Source organism: Echeneis naucrates, chromosome 3 (assembly GCF_900963305.1).
Source record: "Echeneis naucrates chromosome 3, fEcheNa1.1, whole genome shotgun sequence".
NCBI classification, from domain to species: Eukaryota; Metazoa; Chordata; class Actinopteri; order Carangiformes; family Echeneidae; genus Echeneis; species Echeneis naucrates.
The window spans coordinates 16531789-16550101 of NC_042513.1; the positions used below are offsets into that span (position 1 = coordinate 16531789).

Here is an 18313-nt window from a genome sequence, read left to right on the forward strand (position 1 = left end):
AATAAGCATCGTGATGTTAGCGTTTCCTTGTTTACGTTAGTGTCGCGCACCCAGGTAGTTTGACAGCTCAGTGCTAAGTCAAGCTAAAGGGAGTTAGCCAAATCCAACGCGCGAGTGAAGGAAGACTTACTTTCAGAATAAACTGTACAATAGGTGAGCAAACGAATTTTTTACCCAAATAACACTGTTATCACATACAAATTTAAACCTTGCTTAAAAATAACGATTTATTTCGATAAATATCACGTCGGAGCTTCGAATGTATGATGTACAAACCGGTGCCTTATCGGAAAAGAGGCCGCCTTTCGATATTTTGAAAGAGGGAACCGGAAATCTCTAAACGTTCTGGTAGCGTCGAGCACGCGTAAACATGGCGAACCTGGCCGATGTCGGTTGGAAACTCCTGGAGTTCAAAGCCCGATCAAAAAGATCAGGTCTGAATCGTTACATTGCATGACATCCTCCAACGTGACTCTCCCGTGTCTCTTGTGCCTGGGCTTGTGTGATACTGCCTGTCTGTGAAGCCGCCGAATACCGGGTTAAATCGGACCTTAAGTGTCCGTTTTAATTTCTCCACCGCAGTCGCGGCACAAGCATGAAAGGTCAGAGGTGGAAATGTGCAGGAGCTATTTAAAGAGCGTCTCGACAGGTCTCATCTGGCTGTTATGATTCACACACCGTGGACCGGACTGTGTGCACAGCTGCGTTGTTCTTCCTTGCTCTGGTGTCAGGTATCTGGTCTGCTCCAGAGTGCCATACACTGACATACACTCCAGGGATTGAGACATCACAACAGATGTTATTTATCTCCATTGTTTCAACATAGCGACACATAAAAATAGAAAAAACAACCACCAGTGAGTCTTTCAAACACTTTGGGCATAGATCCATATAATTATGTAAACTTCACCAAGAGCACTTGTTTGTAGTACTAACCCTCTTGTATGAAATGTAAATACAGATTTCATCACACTGGCCCCCCATGAATCACCTTGTAGCTCCATACAAAATGTTTTTAAATTCTGTCTGGACAGAAAATGGAAGGAAATCATCTTGAATGTCTGGCATTTGTTCCCTTCATGTAAAAAATACATGTAGCAATGTGGGCATAATCGAATCAAGTGCTGCTATTTTAGCGGCATAGTTACTCTATTTAAGTCATTTCCTTGAATTAAAATACATAATTTAATAATTCATGATAATCTACCAATGCTCTATATCTCTCAAATGTTCATATAGCGCTCATTCAAAAGCAAGCATTGTAATTTTCTTTGCATGTTGTTTTTGATGATCATCATCATCATCCCATGATGTAATTCATTGTTGAATCATGCATGTGTAAAATCTAACTCCTAAATACTAACACCTTCCTGTGAATTGATGTAGATTTGTGATTTAGCTGAGAGAGAGAGGATTGGCCTTAATTTCACCTTTTGAGAATGGCCGGTTCAGTGACTGCGACTGCCTGGCCTCATCGGAAAGTTCTCAGACTTGGTAAGTAGTGGAAACAGAAGTGAGGGAAAACAATGAAGTGAGCCGCACACAAAGAACCATGAAGCAGTGAAGGTGGCACAGAAAACACAAATTCACTTATTATTTCTCCATGCATCATAGTTTTAAAATAATATTTATTGAGGCCAATGTATTCATTTTGACAAATAATTTAATTTTAACTTATTTTGTGATTATTAGATAGAAAAATATTTTGTCACTCAAAATAATAGTTGTGCTCAGTCATACATTAGTGTTCCTTGGGCTGTTTAAATTACAGAAATGCAGTATCTTGTAATGTTACATGCTTAATTTACTGTAAGTTCATATTGTGGGTACACTGAGTTTTATGTCAGTTAAAGTTTATCACAACAAATTTGTACAAAATACATTTGTTGTAATAGTGGAGTCATATAGTTTCCTGCATCTTTGAGAGTGTTTGACGTCTGTATTACTAGAGTTAGTTATGAGATTGTTTTAAAACCAGCCAAATACCAACAGCCTGCTTTTGTGTGATTTTATTTTAGAAATTAAAATTTTAATATATGACTGCCTCTATACTCTTTTAAAGCATTATTTTTAAAGAGAAATGAATTGGCTTTGTACCCTGAAACTTTTAAGCTGATGGAAATTATGCTAATTTCAGTTACAATGTGAATTTTTCAGTACCTGTGGTATGGACCGAAGGTCGAAGTTATTAAAATGCAAATCTCAGCAAAGTGTAAAGTGCCTGAAAATAGAGAAAGTCTAAGAGATGGGGGTTTCCCTTATACTCTAGCTCTCTCTCAGCTCTGAGAAAAATATTTAGTAGAAAGTCATATATTACAATTTGAATATTTAGCTCCTGGCCTGAATATTGTTTTTGTCAAGCCCTTTGAGATGTGGTGTGTTGCAGTGAAGGGACAAAAAAAACAAACAAATTTACTTTTAGCATGTGTATTGTTTGTTGTACCCTGCTGGTTGTTTTCTGTATTTTGGACCCACTAATATTTGATGAAAGAAATGTGTCCATAAACTGTAACTACAGACGCCATCTATATAATGCAGTATGAGAAACAAGACTGTCAAGAAAAGTTTAAAGCATGACCATTCAACTTTTAAGCGCAAACAATGAAGTATTGATTTCAATTATCTCCATTTCAGTCCTTAAGACATGACATTTTATGGATTTTTTTAAGGAGCCATTGACAGGTGATGCATCAAGTTTGAAAAATATGTTGTTGGTCAATATTTGGAAGATTAATGCTTGCTACTATTAAGAGAGCATGGCACTTTGTGTGTAACAGTTGTTTTGCTCACCAGGGTCCGTCTATGAACCTCTTAAACTGTCCCTCCTTCATCAGGAAGATGAGCCCTTATGGGAGAAACTGGACCGCTATTACAGTGCAGGTAAGTACACGTGTTCGCTATTGCCAATCCATGGCCTCACCATCAAACCAACAGTTGTGTGGGACTCAAAACAGTATAGTTGGACAGAAAAACCTCTTCCAGGTAAAGTGTTCCAGGAACTGTTCTGCTTAGCCAATTCTGATTCTGATTCTGATATGTGATGCAGTTGTTTTGTCATTGCCAATATTCTGCAATTTCAGTCTTGGGTATCATGATTACATCTTGCAGGCATACATTGATATCTAGAGAGAAATTGTTCTTCACTGGGAAGATGAAAGCAACTCATGCGGGTTCCCTGATGATATAAAAGCAAAAACACTTACCCAGCATGCGCTGACCTGAATTTAATTTAATGAAAATGCACTGTCCTGACTTGATCTGGTAATGCACTGAGCACGGCTGGATGTATTTTAACTGTAGGAAGGCAGTGAAGGAATGCGTGGTTGATGCTGCTTTAGATGCTCTTCTCCTGATTGGCCAGGGGTTCTTCAACAGAAGTGTGGAGGAAGAGAGAACACGAATAAGTCCCATTCTCCATCTGAAATCATTCACTGTTCACTATGCAGTGGACTGAACAGGGAGTTTGCTATTCTGGCGTCCTGTCCAAATGTGAAAATTATTGCATCCTTTGCAGTGGATTCCCCTCATGCATGCATTGACCATCATGCATAGCAGTCATGGTAAAAGACAGAAAAACAGTGCAGAGAAAATATTAATGTTTTCAATGTTACAGTTTAGCTCACAATATAGTTCTCTACATAGAAGTCCAAGGATAGTGAGTAGGGACCAGTAAATGACTTGTCCCTACTAATATTGACAGAGAAAATCCCATAGTACCACCTGCAAACAGAGGATTCACATCCAGCTCATGATGTCAAAATATTACAAGTGTCAAATGGAAATGTAGGATGGCTTGACTTAACCTGTACAGCCCTGAACTTCAAGAACCAGGAGCCCGTTATCATGCTTAAATTAAGATAGTTTGAATGTTATTGTTTACAATACTGGCATTTCTAAATCACAAAAATAAAACAATCTCAACCAACTTCTTTAAAGCTGTTCCTAACAATTGATAAAGCCTTACTATCAGATGTAACTGTTGAGATGCAGCCAAAAAGTATGAGACATGAGACATGACATGAGATGCATGTAAAACATGAAAGGAAAAATTTATGACATATTTATAAATAAAAATAATACCAATGATGAAATAAATAAACTTTTCCCAATATTTACAAAAAGTTGCAAATCACTAGTTTGCAGCTGCTTTAGTAGGTAAGAAACCTGAGTGACAGATTTACAAATAGCGAAGCAGTAAAAGAGAATGGAGCCCCACTCAGGGAAGGATAAAAAGATAGATAAACGTTAGTAAGATTACTGAATTACCAGCAGCAGTGAGTTCAGCACAGCAGGTATTATCTCCCAGGACACACAAAGAAACTACACTTCACTTCCACAAAACTGAACACCACAGTGTCCTCACACAATGTCCTCCATGTTACACCATCAAAACTGCCGCCTTGATCACCAACCAGAAACCAGCCTAAGATAGGCTGAGGTGGTGGTTTTATGACTTATGTTTGAAACACTGCGATTGTAAAATGTTTGCGTTTGTGTCATGTTAAACCTAAAATCTAACATGAATCATATTTCTGTTTAAGCATTTGATGTAATGTATCAATAAAAAAAATGAAGATCTGTCCCTGTAATCATAAACCTTTCTATGACACAGATCTTTGTCATTTCACAAAAACTGTATCTGTAACTAATGACATCAATGTTGGTTTCATTCCACGTAGTTACCGCCAGGAACAATGTGTAAACGATGCCAGGGAGCCAACATGCACCGTAGCAGGGTCCTGGCACTGCAGCAACTAAAGTGAAAGCAGCCATTATTAATCTTTATTTGTTACACTTGATGAGTCTGATGAGTCAAAATGTCTGCTGGGGGACGGTCTGTGTTCACACCAGTTTTCAACCTTTGATGAGAGCAAAAGAAGTAGAAGTTAATGTGAATCAAACAAAACGAGCAATAACTTGGCATTGTGGAAAACTGGCAGGTGTTTGCATTTGGGCAGTGCAGTATGTAAATCTTCAAATGTGGTGTGCTAGCTTAGGTACATTGTTGTTATCAAAGCCAAACATGGAGCTAAAATTGTTGTTGATCACACACCAAAATATAGTGTTCATTTTGTGTTTGTTTGATAAATGATAACAAAATAGATTCATTCTGCTGTTTTACTTAATATGTACAACAAATCAATACAAGGAGAGCCAGAGAGCAAAAGAGGGGATGGGACAGTCACGCTCCGTATTCTAATCAGATCGCACTGGGTTTAGTGTGTGGAAGGTTGGATCATGTGTTGCCCCTGGCTGTGTGCTGCTGTTCGATTGTGGTATTTACAGCTCAGGATGCTGTCCCCGAGGATCAGGGCTAGTTATGCTGCTATGGATATCAGCTGCTCTTTTTTTTTTTTTTGGTTGCTCTTTCTGAAGTTACTCAATTTTACAAGTCATTACAGCAGACTAGTCGCAACATGATCTTAGAAGAACTTTTATAGTACAGTGGCAGTTGTACACTGGATTTCTTACACATTTTAAGACAAATAATGATCTTTGTCTAGACCGCACATGGTAATATGCACAACTGTAAAAACTAAAGGGGCTTTACAGTTCCTCTCCACCTATGGCATTCCATTGAGTAGAGAAATCAAAGCCATTTACGCCACAGCATGCCTTAATCTCACAAGCTGTGACTACATGTGTCCAAAATGTTGTAATGTGTAACAGATACTTGTTCTCGACCTGTTATCCTACACCATCATGTAAAAAGTTCTGTTATTTGGGTAGGTGGCAACTAACTGCTGCATAATGAACAGTTGCAGGGCTTAGAACGGCAAACAAATAGTGAACTGAATCAAAATTTTATTTATTTATTATGTCTGCAGTACTGTGACTTGTTAAAGATGAAAATAGCTTCCATAATGTCATCCATTGGTTTCTCAAGAGCAGCTTTGAAGCTTCGAGTGGGCTGCTCTACTGTTGCCATCTTGGCATTGCCTGACTTCAGCTAATCCAGACATGGGCAAAGAGATGGGAGGTGTGTCACGCTGAGACTTCCGTCCATGCTGGTTCAATAACAAGCAGAAAGCATACACTCACCCAGCTGTCACTCAAGTGCCACAGCATAAAATGTGTTCCCCTATATTAACTTTGAAAAGTCAACAATGAGTTGAAAAAAAAAATTGTTCCTTAGAGTCACAAAGCAGGAGCATAGCCACAGAGATCAAACCCATTTATGTATCAGTCTAAAAAGATATATTCCTGCTTTAAAGTTGGATGTGGTTTTGACGTGGAAGTCTATGAGGGTTGAGTCACCGTTGAGCAAGTACAGTTTTTGGCACATTACTGTTGCCCTAGTTTTTTGTTGATGTTTGGTGTTGATACAACTTTATGCTGCAGAAGCCTTATTATACCGTCTGTTGTTAATGGTGCTTAAGTCACAATATCCATAAAAATATGAAATAATATGAAAGTGCTACGGATTTCATGGGGACATTTCTGTGAAGAGTAGAGAAGAAAACTGAGAAGACAGACAAATCACAGCTTTGGGTCAGGCACTGGATTTACTTAAGTTTTAATGTCAATCACAATTTTGCCAGATGTAAGCTGTTTATGTTTTCATGTCTTGCTGTTTCACTTACAAAGTAAAAGGAAAGGTAACTGCCACAAAAGAAGGTGTGGATTGAGGGCTTTTCTATGCCTAGTGCTCTGCATGGTTTGGATGAGCCATTTTCTCACAAGAACACACTTGGCAAATATGATACAGCCCATTGGTCTGCTTTGATGAAGGCAGGGCTGGATGTGTGTGTCCGTGCGTGCGTGCGTGGGTGGGTGGGTGTGTGTGCGCGGGGTTGTCCTGCTGGTTTGTGGGCATATGCTATGGTTGTATGGATGTATGCCATTCAATAGGCTGTATGTGTGTTTCGAGAAATAACTGAAGATGATAAACAGAGTTTAGCGTGCAACAGGTGTAGCTGTCAGTTGGAACCGATTTGCTGCTATCAGTGAGCACAGTGTTGCCTCCAGCATCAGCTGTGTTGAAACCCTAATAGATTTACAGAGAAAAGCCACTTCCAGATTGCCATATGAATGTATGCCGTTGAACATTGGGCTTGGTTAATTGTTGTGTTGGGTGGCGGCTGGAAGTGCTTGTCCAATTCGAGCAGGGAACAAAGCCAACATTGTTATCGCCGGCACACAGACCTGCCTGCCAATATACTTGCGCTCTCGCTGTCTCAGACAGGGGAAGGGATTGAGAGGGGAGAGGTTCGGGTGACAATACAAATCAAACCGGTTACATTTTTCTGCCTTACTCCTTCTTTGTTGTTTTGTTCCAAATCTGCCCCTAGCTCAGTCCAAGGCAGCCGTATTAAGCTTACACTGCTGTTGTGATAGGGGACTTGTTTTCCATTATCAAGGAAAGAATACCAGGGGAAAGTTTACCTTCATCTTCTGAGGTTCATCGTCTCTCTGTCACCCTTCTCTTCTTGCATTTCCCCGACTATATTCCTTATTTATGTGGCAATGTGGCTACACTCCATTTACTCACCCTGCTCGCTGATAATACGAGTGGCAGAAGGCACTATCACTCCGCTGTCTGGCTCACACCGATTATAAGAGTGAGGAAAAAAAGCTTTTTTGCCTCATATAGTCATTAAAATATTTGATTTAATTTCTGTCCTTTATCTTTTTTTTCTTCCTTTTCAACCAGATCAGCCCATTTCAGGTCTGTCATATTTTAGTACCTTAATTTCTCAAAAAGTGGCCGTGGCAGTGGTAGAGAACAGTACTAAATTAAAATGTATTTATTAATATATTTCCTTTTTGAAAAAAATGCCTGTTTTATCTGTTCTAGTAAAAATGCAGGTGATTGATACTGATATATGCATTGTGCTTTCCCACAAGTTCACTTCACTTAAGCATTTGCTTCTTACGATGCACTACAAAAACCATTGAAAATTCACATCACAAATTAATTAAGTGAGAGAAACATATAACTTGCAAATGCAGCACAGAGCTGAAAATGGGATCTCGGTAGCTTAGCATAACATTAGGACTGGAATATGGATAAATAGCTAGCTAAAAAGGCTCAGTCTAAAATAAACTAATGCTACCTATTAAAATGTCACTCATATTTTTGTTTAATATATTAACCCCTTAAAACATAATAAAAAAATGAGGCAAATAATGAAAAATATTGGTGGTCACAGATATCATGCAGAAGCAGTTATGGATCTGAGATCATCACACTGCAATAAAACTCAAACCATGGTGAATTGAAGTCCTCAGCCCAAAGTCTTGGTGTAATTTTTGATCAGGTTCTGTGTTTTGAAACCCCCCCCCCAAAAAAAAGCATGTGTTTGTGTGTGCAGGCCTCTGTGTTAATATTGTTGTCATTGGAGCAATATAGCCAAGGTTCAGTCTTTTATTTGGACTATTTTTTTTTTTTTCCTTTTTATTTCCTTCCGCTTTGGCGCCTGAAATCTACCATATACATGTGAGTCAGATGCTCTCTTAGCATCTCCACTCTCAAAAGTTCTTTCAGTTACTTTCATACCAGGCTCTGGTGCCCCCCTCTCTATGTTACTGAGCCAGGATGCGGTCTGAGATCCTCTGGCAGGGTTGAAAAGAAAACAACAACAGACCCTTGCTTTCAGAGCTCCTGTTTAACAAACCTCAGCACACAGTTATATTGTTTGTGTTATCTATTTCATTATTTGTATAGTTAAGTTTAGCGGTTCCTGTCCTTATGCTGAGCCACGCTTAATGCTAAACATTAGGTCCTGCTTTAAGCCTCTCCTAGATATTAGATTGATATTGATCTTCTCTCACCACACCAGTGGATAGAAAGCTAATAAGTTTTGGACTTTGCCTGATATTCAGTAGTTCTAAATATTGTGGTATTTTGTGATATATGCAATATTTTTAACAATAATATTTAAACATTTTTGTCTTTGCAGTTTTTGCACAGTGGTCCCTGCTTTTGAAGCCATTTTACACCTTGACAGTGCATTGTGGTTTTGCATGTGATGTGACACAAAGCATTGCTTATCCATGAAACATGCATTATAATATTGTAATGATGTGTTTTCAAGAAATAAAACACAGTATAACATAATGTGGACTGCAGTGGAATGAATGCAGTCCACATGTTCGGCATTGTCTGATAAGATTATTTCCTAAAATAATGCAATTTCCCTTTTAAAAAGATTATTCTTTCTTCGGGGAAATGTAGTTACGTGTAGGCGATGTCAACATTCTGAAACAAATCAGGTTTTGTAGCCAGTTTGTTTGTCTTACATTAGGTTTTATGTCAGAATCAGCAGAAATGGACCTGTCAGCTGTTGTTCAGGCTGGCATGAACAATGACAGTTGGTATACTTCCATATTTTCCTTTAGCATCCATTGTGGGTATCTTGCTTTCTTTTCTTTCGTCATTTTTTGTCTTTTCGATCTATCTTGTGTATTTTTTCCCCATCATCTTCTCTCATTTTCTCCATCCTGTCAGTGCAGTGAAATGGCCCATCGTAAAAGAGCAGATTGTTGGAGTCTGAGACATTAGCTGCTGATTTACTGGGACATTAGGTTGATGGATTGGTAGGCAGAAAAGTCCACACAACAGTTGATTTGCATCCAGAGAAACAGAAAATTAACAATGTTCAGAATTCCCATTGTTTATATCCTCCTCCTTTAATGATGACTACCACAGTCTTGGATCACAGAGGATGAAACATTAAGTCCTTCACACTTTTTTTTTCTTTTTTGTCAATACAAACACTTTTTGAACCGACATATTACAAGGATAGAATTGTAGATACATGCATCATGTTTCATATATTGTGAAAGTTCTCACAGCACTGTGGTTAACTATACAGACAGCACTAAAGATAAACAAGTGTGTGGTATGACTGTGTGTGTGATGACCAGTTTGTCTTTCAGCCATTCACATTCTGCCACAGTCAAAATTAGCCTGTACCCAGTGGTGCTGTCCTATTACTGCAACATACGAGAGCAATGCAGATGAATCGGGTTGGGGTTTGCTCTGCGTACGTCTGTGTGTGTCTAAGCCTACTCTTAATTTGTCACACAAGGTGTGACCAGGTGTCAACACAAGGGCACCAGAATCAGTAAGTATATTTTACTTCATAATCAGGGTTCACCTTTTCAAATAGACTTACTTTAATAAGTACAAGGTAACGTTCAGTATGAGTCAGTTTAATGTTCTAGGACGAGTAATATTAATGGGAGTGTACATGTGTGCATGGATATCGGGGCACACCTCATTAGTTTGACACCTGGAAGTGGACTACCTGAGATGCTTTTTCATGATCTGCCCAGTTTCTCTGAGCAACCTCTTTATCTCATTGTCAATGTTGCCCTAAATTCTCTCGTACACACAAACAGATATACTCACATGCACTGATAGATTGATGTTTCCACCCCGTTTCTCACCCAGTACTGTTTGCTCACTTTGGCTCATTTTATTTATTTTATTCACACACACATCTTTTCTATCTGTCTTTCCCTCATCTCTTTTTCTACAATTTTCCTTCTCTCCATCTCTCCTTTGCCCTGTAACAAAAAACAGTGCAGAATGGATGTCCCCTTCATTTGCACTGGCATAATGTTCTGATGAAAAATGAAGTGATCCCTCCAGACAGATTAGTCATCTCTAAGGGGACCTCTGTGGGAGAGGAGGATATGAGTTTATGTGTAATTGTGTGCTTGCATGTGTGTATGAAATAGATAAATTACTTTCCTGGAGGCCTTCTCTTTGAGTATGTAATATTTCAACATATATTATTGGAGGGCTGCAATCTGTTCTGTTCACATTAAGAGCTTTCATCCCTTGTTCTGTTCTCAGTAACTGATGCAGAGCATGAACTTTAGTGAACTTGAACCATCTTAGTTTGTCATCACTTGTCTATGTAGTGCCGTCAGGTTGTCATGGAGACAATCTCAGAGCAATCCATTTCATCCCAATCAGACATATCTACCTTGTCATGGCTCCAAAAGAAAAGTCAGGGGTGTGTTAAAGTTCAAAAGTCCAAAACCAAAGCAATGAGATGATGATTTTTACTGACTTTATGAGGCTCTGCAGTGCTTTCTGGTCAGCTGCTGGGGTGTTCATGTACCACCTGGCGAGATAATAAGTCAGGATACTCTCTGTTGCAGCATGGTAGAAAGTAATCAGCAGCTTGTCACACAGGTTGTTCCTTTTCAGGAGACGTGAGAAATTTGAAGCTGTGGTCTATTTCAGAGTGTCAGGTCTGTGCTTGCTGAAGTCCAGGATCAGTTCCAGTGTTTTCTTTGTGTTTAGTGCCAGATTGTTTGCAGAGCACCACAGGGTCAGTTTGTGGAATTCATACTGGGATACAGACGTCCTCATTTGAGATGAAGCCAATCACTGGCGTCGTCAGCCAACTTTATCATAGAGTTGGAGTTTTGGGAGGATGCATAGTCATGTGTGTAATGTAATAGAGCGGGGGGCTCAGCATGTAGCACTGTGGGCAGCCAGTGATGAGAGTGATGCTGGAGGAGAGGTGGGGGGAACCCAGCCTGACAGACTGGGAGCGGTTAGTGAGGAATGTGCTGTGTGGAAGGCGTGATGGCGTCTTCTGTCGGTCTTTTCTGCCTGTAAACAAATTGGTGGGGATCAAAGGTGGCAGGGATCCTGGTTTTGAATTGTCTCTGTATTGTTAGCACCTGAGTGGGAAGACAGGGCCTGCAGCGTTCCCCAGGTTGACCCCTATTAACAGCTGTCTCACTTCATGTTGCTGAAAAACCAGTGCCTGTGTGGTTAGCACAGTGGGAGGGGGGGTGTGAGTGTGTGAGTGTGTGATTTGAGTTTTCACTTCCAACCATGCAAAGAAGCAGTTCAGCTCCTTTGCTAGTGAAGCAGTTCCAGCTCAAATTTTGTCCTGCATTATTTATTATGGTAGTTTGCCTCCTTACTACAGTGGTGAGTACACTTGCTTGGTATGTGGGAGACCGGGGTTCAATTCCACCACATGGAACGCTGGCCGCAAGGCGCCCACTAGTGGCAGTCTTGTGCCCTTCCCAAATCCAGATCAACAGCAGGGTGTACGGCTGTAGCCAAATCAATCATGCAAGTCACAGTAAGTCACAGACTTGCTCTGGCAACCCCGAATGGGGAAAAGCAGAAAGATGGGAGAAAAAAACCCCGAAAATGAGTTTATAATTAGTTATGCGCAGCACAGCGCTGTTGCCCCACAGTAAGAACCTTACCGTGGGTTCGGTTCCCGGCCTGGGGCCCTTCTGTGCAGAGTTTGCATGTTCTCCCTGTGGGTTCCTCCGGGTACTCCAGCTTCCTCCCACCATCCAAAGACATCATATTTGGGTTAACTGGTGACTGTAGGTCTGAGTGTGAATGTGAGTGGTTGTTGGTCTCTGTCTGTCTCTGTGTTCCGGCCCTGTGATGGACTGGTGACCTGTCCAGGTTAACCCCGCTGTCACCCAGTGTGAGCTGGGATTGGCTCCAGCACCCCCAACGACCCAGAAACGGATAAGCGGTTGAAGATGAATGAATGATGAATGAATAATTAGTTATAGAATTAATCACAATTTTTCTCAGCCAAACTTTAGGGAACAAGATGTTCTTTTTGAGGTACAAAGATAAACCACAACAGGTTTCTTCAAGTGATTTCCTCACTTCCCCTCTGATGGGCAGAAATGGAGAAACACTGTAAGCCATCTGATGTGTTCTCTTAGTGTTCAAAACATATACAAGATACACATTTCTCTGCGCGAGACCTGAGGTCAAAGTCAGCTACTAAACACCACTGGACATGAATCAGCGGTCTGTGCACAGTGACATGGACTTAAACTCTTGTAAGACTATTCATCAAGTGGTCTGCAGTATTACTTTTCATTGCTGTTGCAGCCACACTTTCAATACCACAGTTGAAAATTTGCTCCATTTGAATAGGCATCCTTGCGTTCTCATAGTCCGTATGTTGTGACAAAAACCATGCTGTAAATATCTGCGCAACTCAAGCTGAAATACCTCTGCTCCAACTGACTCTTATAATAACTTGACAATAGGCTGCCAAAAGTCTGTGTCCAGAATCCCTCTAAATGAAACTGAATGCAATAAAATTTTTTCGTTTAATTCTTTTGAACCTGAATATTCATAGGAAGAACTCAGAGAACAGGATGAGGCAGTGGCAGCAGCTGTACAGCCTGAGGGAGGTCATGGGTCAGGCGGTGCCAGCAGATGAGAGAGTTGTAACCCTGCTTGAGGAGCAGAATAAATATTATATTTATGCACTTTACAAATGTGTGTATGTGTGGGGGTGGTGTTGGGGGGGGGCGGAGAGAACACAACTGGTTGCCTGATCATGAAACATAAATATCTGGTAGAAATTGGCAGAGGTGTAATTACAGTGATGTTGTTTCTGTGTAACAGTGAAAATAGACAAACTAAGGTCTTGTAATGTGTAGGAGGAAATTAATCATCTCAATAACAGCATTATTAGTGAGGTCAAGTAATGAATACTGCACTGAATGCCAATTGTTTGGATTTCTTTGTTTGGAAGTCTGGAAGTAAACTTTATTTTTAAAACATTTTGAACCTAGCTACAAGATGCTGTGCAGTCGACACATGAATCAACATGTTTAGAAAAAGACAATACAAAAACAATCACACATTACACATTATTCATTAAAGTGAATATGAAAAAAATATATATAAAATATTTTTTTAGTAGCTTTTAAAAACACGTTAGATAAGGTATGAGGGTTTCAGTCAATGAATGCCCCAACTGCAACTACCAAGTCACAGTTATGTTTGGTTTTACATTGATATATCAGGACAGCTAGAACTTGCTGTGAGTAACAGAGCTATGTCAGCAGTATTTTCTTACATGTATTTTACATATAATGTCTTTATTGGTGTTTCAGCTCATGGGAGTGTCATTGCCTTTACTGAGTAACACAAACTCTGCTCCGTCTCTTTCTTTCTCTTTCTGTCTCTGTCTATCTCTACTTAGTCAAAACAACAATTCTGAACTACCAGAGTCCCACCACAGGCCTGTTCCCGGTTAAGACATGCTCAACATGCAAAGAGGCCAAGGTCCGGGACTCCCTGTACTGTGCTGCTGGTGCCTGGGCCCTGGCTATGGCCTACCGGTTTGTATACAACTTGCACGCATGCACCAATAGACAGTAAAGGAAGATTCATTTCATATTTAAAAAAGCTGAGTGTGCTTGGGGAGGTGTTAGGAAGGAAACATCATTTGTGGCCATTATTTCATGTGAATTGGGGCTTTGCTGTCCTGCTTTCTAGCTTTTTTTTATTGTTTCATTTCTTTCTACTAAGTACCACATTTGCTGGCCAACACGAAAATTATAGCTAGAAATATTTATTAGCTGTTGCTTTCTTACTAATTCTAATACAATATCCATTTGTCCAGTTGTGATGCTGTTTATCCTGGTGGGTTGTAGGATAACTGGAGCTGAAAAAGGTGGCCAAGTCTATCACGGGCCTGAAACACAACAACCATTCATGTTCACATTTACATCAACAAGCAATTTAGCTTGCCATTTTATTGCATGTGTATAGACCTTGGGAGGTGACCAATAAGCCTAACCAGGGGTCCCAGCCCGTTGACCATTTGGTACGAGAGAAAGACACAACTTATTTGGATTTTATTTTCCAGGAACAGTTTTCCAGGTATTTTATTATGAAATGTTTCCACATTCGCCTGCACCTCACTGCCAGATATTTCCCGCGCCTCGTTAAGTTGGCAAGCTAACACTAAAAATGGCCCGCAAACAGAAGTCGCCGGAGTGTTTCTGTGAGAAGGAGCCAACGACGAGACACCAGAAAGGTCTCAGAGAGACAGCAAAGAGAAAGCTGCATTTAAAAGAAATTATCAAGAGGCCTGCTTCAATTACGGTTTCATCGCAACAGGTGATTGAAAGGCTACACGCCCCCTCTGTGTAATATGCGGTGACTAATGAAGCTATCAAAATTAAGGTGTTTCATTTAGATTCCTCTTCTTTTTTGTTTGTTTGTTGTTGTTTTTTTAAATTACATTACCACTCCAGTCCGTGGACAATTTCTCCGTCATACAAGCGGCCCACGAGCTGATGAAGGCTGGAGACCCCCCCCGGCCTAAACCACTGTCTCGCCGTGTCGCTCCATTGTGCTATATTATACATAATACTGTGCTAAGAGCTTGAAGTTTAAGCTAATTCCCCAGACAAAGATCTTTTAGGATGAAGACGAGTGTGTCTGGTGAAAGCAACATCATCTTGGAAAATGAATTAAGCTGAGGTTGCTGAAGCTTAAACTTCCCCAAAGTCAATAAGGAGCAGGGCACTGATGCTAACATTAGACTGCACTTTGATAGCATCTAGATTGGACTTCACGACACTGGGGAAATATTGTAAAGTGGATTTTCTGGTCGTTAATGGGTTTTACTTTTTTACATAACTTGAACCCCTACAAACTCTGCTGTTTGGCTTTGGGAGTAAGACTCAAACTGCTGTATTTAGTAAGCAGACAAACAGCTGAGGCTTATGTTCTAGCAAATGGGTTTCAAAAGGCAAAGCATATCTACATTGCAAAAGAATTTCTACTTTCAAAAAGTTTAGTCCCAATGGTGAATTAGTTTTTTTCTGTGTTTGCTGCTGCAGACACTGGACTACAGAATATTTTGGTCCAACATTCTGTGAACATTTGAATATACAAGAGCCATAAAGGACACATGACATGTGCAGAAGTAGAAGATGTGGTTTATGGCTGTCGTGGCTTGTTAAAATTGTACATAAGCATAGTGTAAAAGATGTTTCTATATTTTATCATGAGAGAGACAAAATAAGGTTGCCTTTCTCTACTAACAGAGAAAAAAAATCAGAAGAAACAAAACATGCACAAATAGATGACTTTCATAGAGCATTATGTGCAAATCATACCACAAATTCACAGTTCTATCAGTTTATTAGTAATGTTTGCACATATGCACAATTTTCTGTCCATATATTCCCATTACTTGAACTTTAGTTTTTAATAAAGTCTCTTCTATTTCATACTTACTGACCCTGATCTTTAATCTGCCTCTCTGATTCGAAGGCTTTTTAAACACATCTCAATTATTGCTTGGAGGAGAACACTTAAGGATTTCTCTGAGAAAAGTTGAAATGCCTCAAACTCCTTTAACAACTGTGTCTGCTCTTGATGCCCACATTCCTCAGTGATTAGTTTCTAGGAAAAAGAGCACTTGCACAAAATGAGTCTCTAATAGGACTGAGAGAGAGAGAGGGGGAGACAGAGGCGGGTGGTCTGGTGGGGTAGATGAAGAGAAAGATGGGGAGAAACTGAGAGAAAGAGAAAGCCCAAGATTTGATGGATGGAGACAAAGTGGACAAGAGAGGGGGATACAGAGAACAAGAGAGACTGAAGGAGATGTTATGAAGGGGGGTGGGGGGTTAGAGGGTAAGGTGGGCAGAGGGAGCGATCAAGCAAATGGAGAGATAAGAGAGAGAAGAGAAATTACATGGAGGGTGAAGACAGAGAAAGAGGGGTAAAAATAGAGTGTACTGCAGTGATGTGACCAGCGGCAGATCCCAGTCATCAGTCATGGCTCCCTCCTATTAGAATTGTCACTGGGATTTAATTAAGATTATTCTCATCTGACAGGCTTGGCTAGTGCCGTTACTTACTTCATGCCCAGCTGCTGCTGTGTGTGTGTGCGCGTGAGCTGATGACTAGACTGGCAGTTGGATGCAACAAATTTATGTATTAAATGGATGTGTTAAGTTCCATTCACCAACTCATCTAGTTTAATTTTATTCTTAAATTGTTTAAATTTTAATTGTTCAAAATTTTTAATGGGGTGGGCGAGGTGATATTTCGTGAATAACACTAATTAAATTTAAAAAGTTGGGTATGTCACAGCAAGCCCTGCTAGGTGCTTCATCATCTCATGATTAATACATTAGCTACCTGGACTGATAGATGAAAAGATGCTGTCCCCCTCTGACTGCGGCCGTTTCAGATGTGGAGGGGAGGAGAGACAAAGTAATAAATGCATCACTTAAAACAAAATTTCACGTCAATGGCCTGACGTTCCTCTGTCCATACTTAAAAGTCATTGTTAGGTTGATCTCTGGAATAGGGCAGGGTGCTTTGATTTAAAATCAATATCAGCATTATTTTAAGTGTTCACTTCGATCAATACAATCACGTTGTCTCTTACTAGTCTCAGCCACCTAATGGGATTAAATAAATTATTGGTGTTCCCTTTGACAGTAATCCATGTTGCATTGTCCACTGTCTCATAGTAGTTATGACGGCCATCTGCATTCTGCCAGAGCCTCTAAGGTTGTCTCTTCTTTTGCACCTCTGATAGACAAGACCCAGCTGGGAGGCGAGGTGAGTTGTGTGGAATTACAGCACACCATCAGAGAAGTCAATTTAGTTGAGGCCAGTAGTGTCAGTTTCAGGAGAGCAGTGGACAACGGATGTATTAAAATGGATGCATTAACAAACTCATACCTAGTATTGTGGACGCTTTGAGTGACTAACGTCAGTTGGATAGGGCAGAGAGAGCATCAACATGGTTAGTTCATGAAAGTAGCAGTGAAAAAAGTATAAACTTCTCATCGGCATCTGAAAACTACGAGCCCCGCCTGAAATGTACCGACTGCCACTACCCAGCAACGTCATTGATTCACTACATTAACAATATTACTCCCTTAAAAACTAAACAGTTATACTTGTCTGCAAGTGATTTGTAGTGTGATCCAAACTGGGTGCAGATATAAGTATACCAAGATTTTTAAAGGCTTTTAGAGTTACACAGTGACTTTTGAAGGGATTGTTGCATGCCACTGATGACTAAGCTCATTTTTACATTTGCAGGTGACTTGCAGTTGGTTTGTGCATACCAAGCAAAAAAAAATTATACCTTGTTTCACAGTGCTCATCCGCTTAGTATTCACACAGACTTCTCACAAGCAATTAAGAGGAGCAAACATGAATTAATATGAAATGACAGGTAGCTCATTCAGTGGGCAGCCGGCTATTCTGGACTAGTCTGCATACACTGAGAAAAGTCCAAGCTCCTAAAGAAATAATTAATTATCTGCAGTATATTTGTGGACTATAATCGGTCCTAATATGGAAGACCCTCCATCAAACGTAGTTGAAGGCCCTGTTGTTTCTGTTCAGCTGGAAACTTTAACACCATCTCAGACAAGCTCAAATACACCGCCTGTATACAACTCATCTGCAGAGGGGCCAATATTGTATGGTTATTTCTCAAAGTCAAAGTCAAAGTCAGTTTTATTGTCAATTTCTTCACATGTACTTGACATACAAAGGAATCGAAATTGTGTTTCA

At 40.1% G+C, this 18313-nt stretch overlaps 1 protein-coding gene across 5 annotated transcripts in view; it reads left to right on the forward strand.

The window, feature by feature from the left end:
- The first annotated feature begins 347 nt into the window (after positions 1-347).
- The window catches only part of phkb (phosphorylase kinase, beta), an 89017-nt gene continuing 71051 nt past the window's right edge, over positions 348-18313 (forward strand). For 2 of the 5 annotated variants that reach the window (XM_029497613.1, XM_029497612.1), the window contains exons 1-3: positions 360-434; positions 2794-2880; positions 13956-14094. In XM_029497613.1, coding sequence (XP_029353473.1) covers positions 371-434; positions 2794-2880; positions 13956-14094 — 290 coding nt within the window. In that variant the 5' untranslated portion in view covers positions 360-370. Of the gene's footprint in view, positions 732-833; positions 858-1386; positions 1495-2793; positions 2881-13955; positions 14095-18313 lie in introns of those variants that run through there. The other 3 variants (XM_029497614.1, XM_029497615.1, XM_029497616.1) reach the window with 3 other exon arrangements.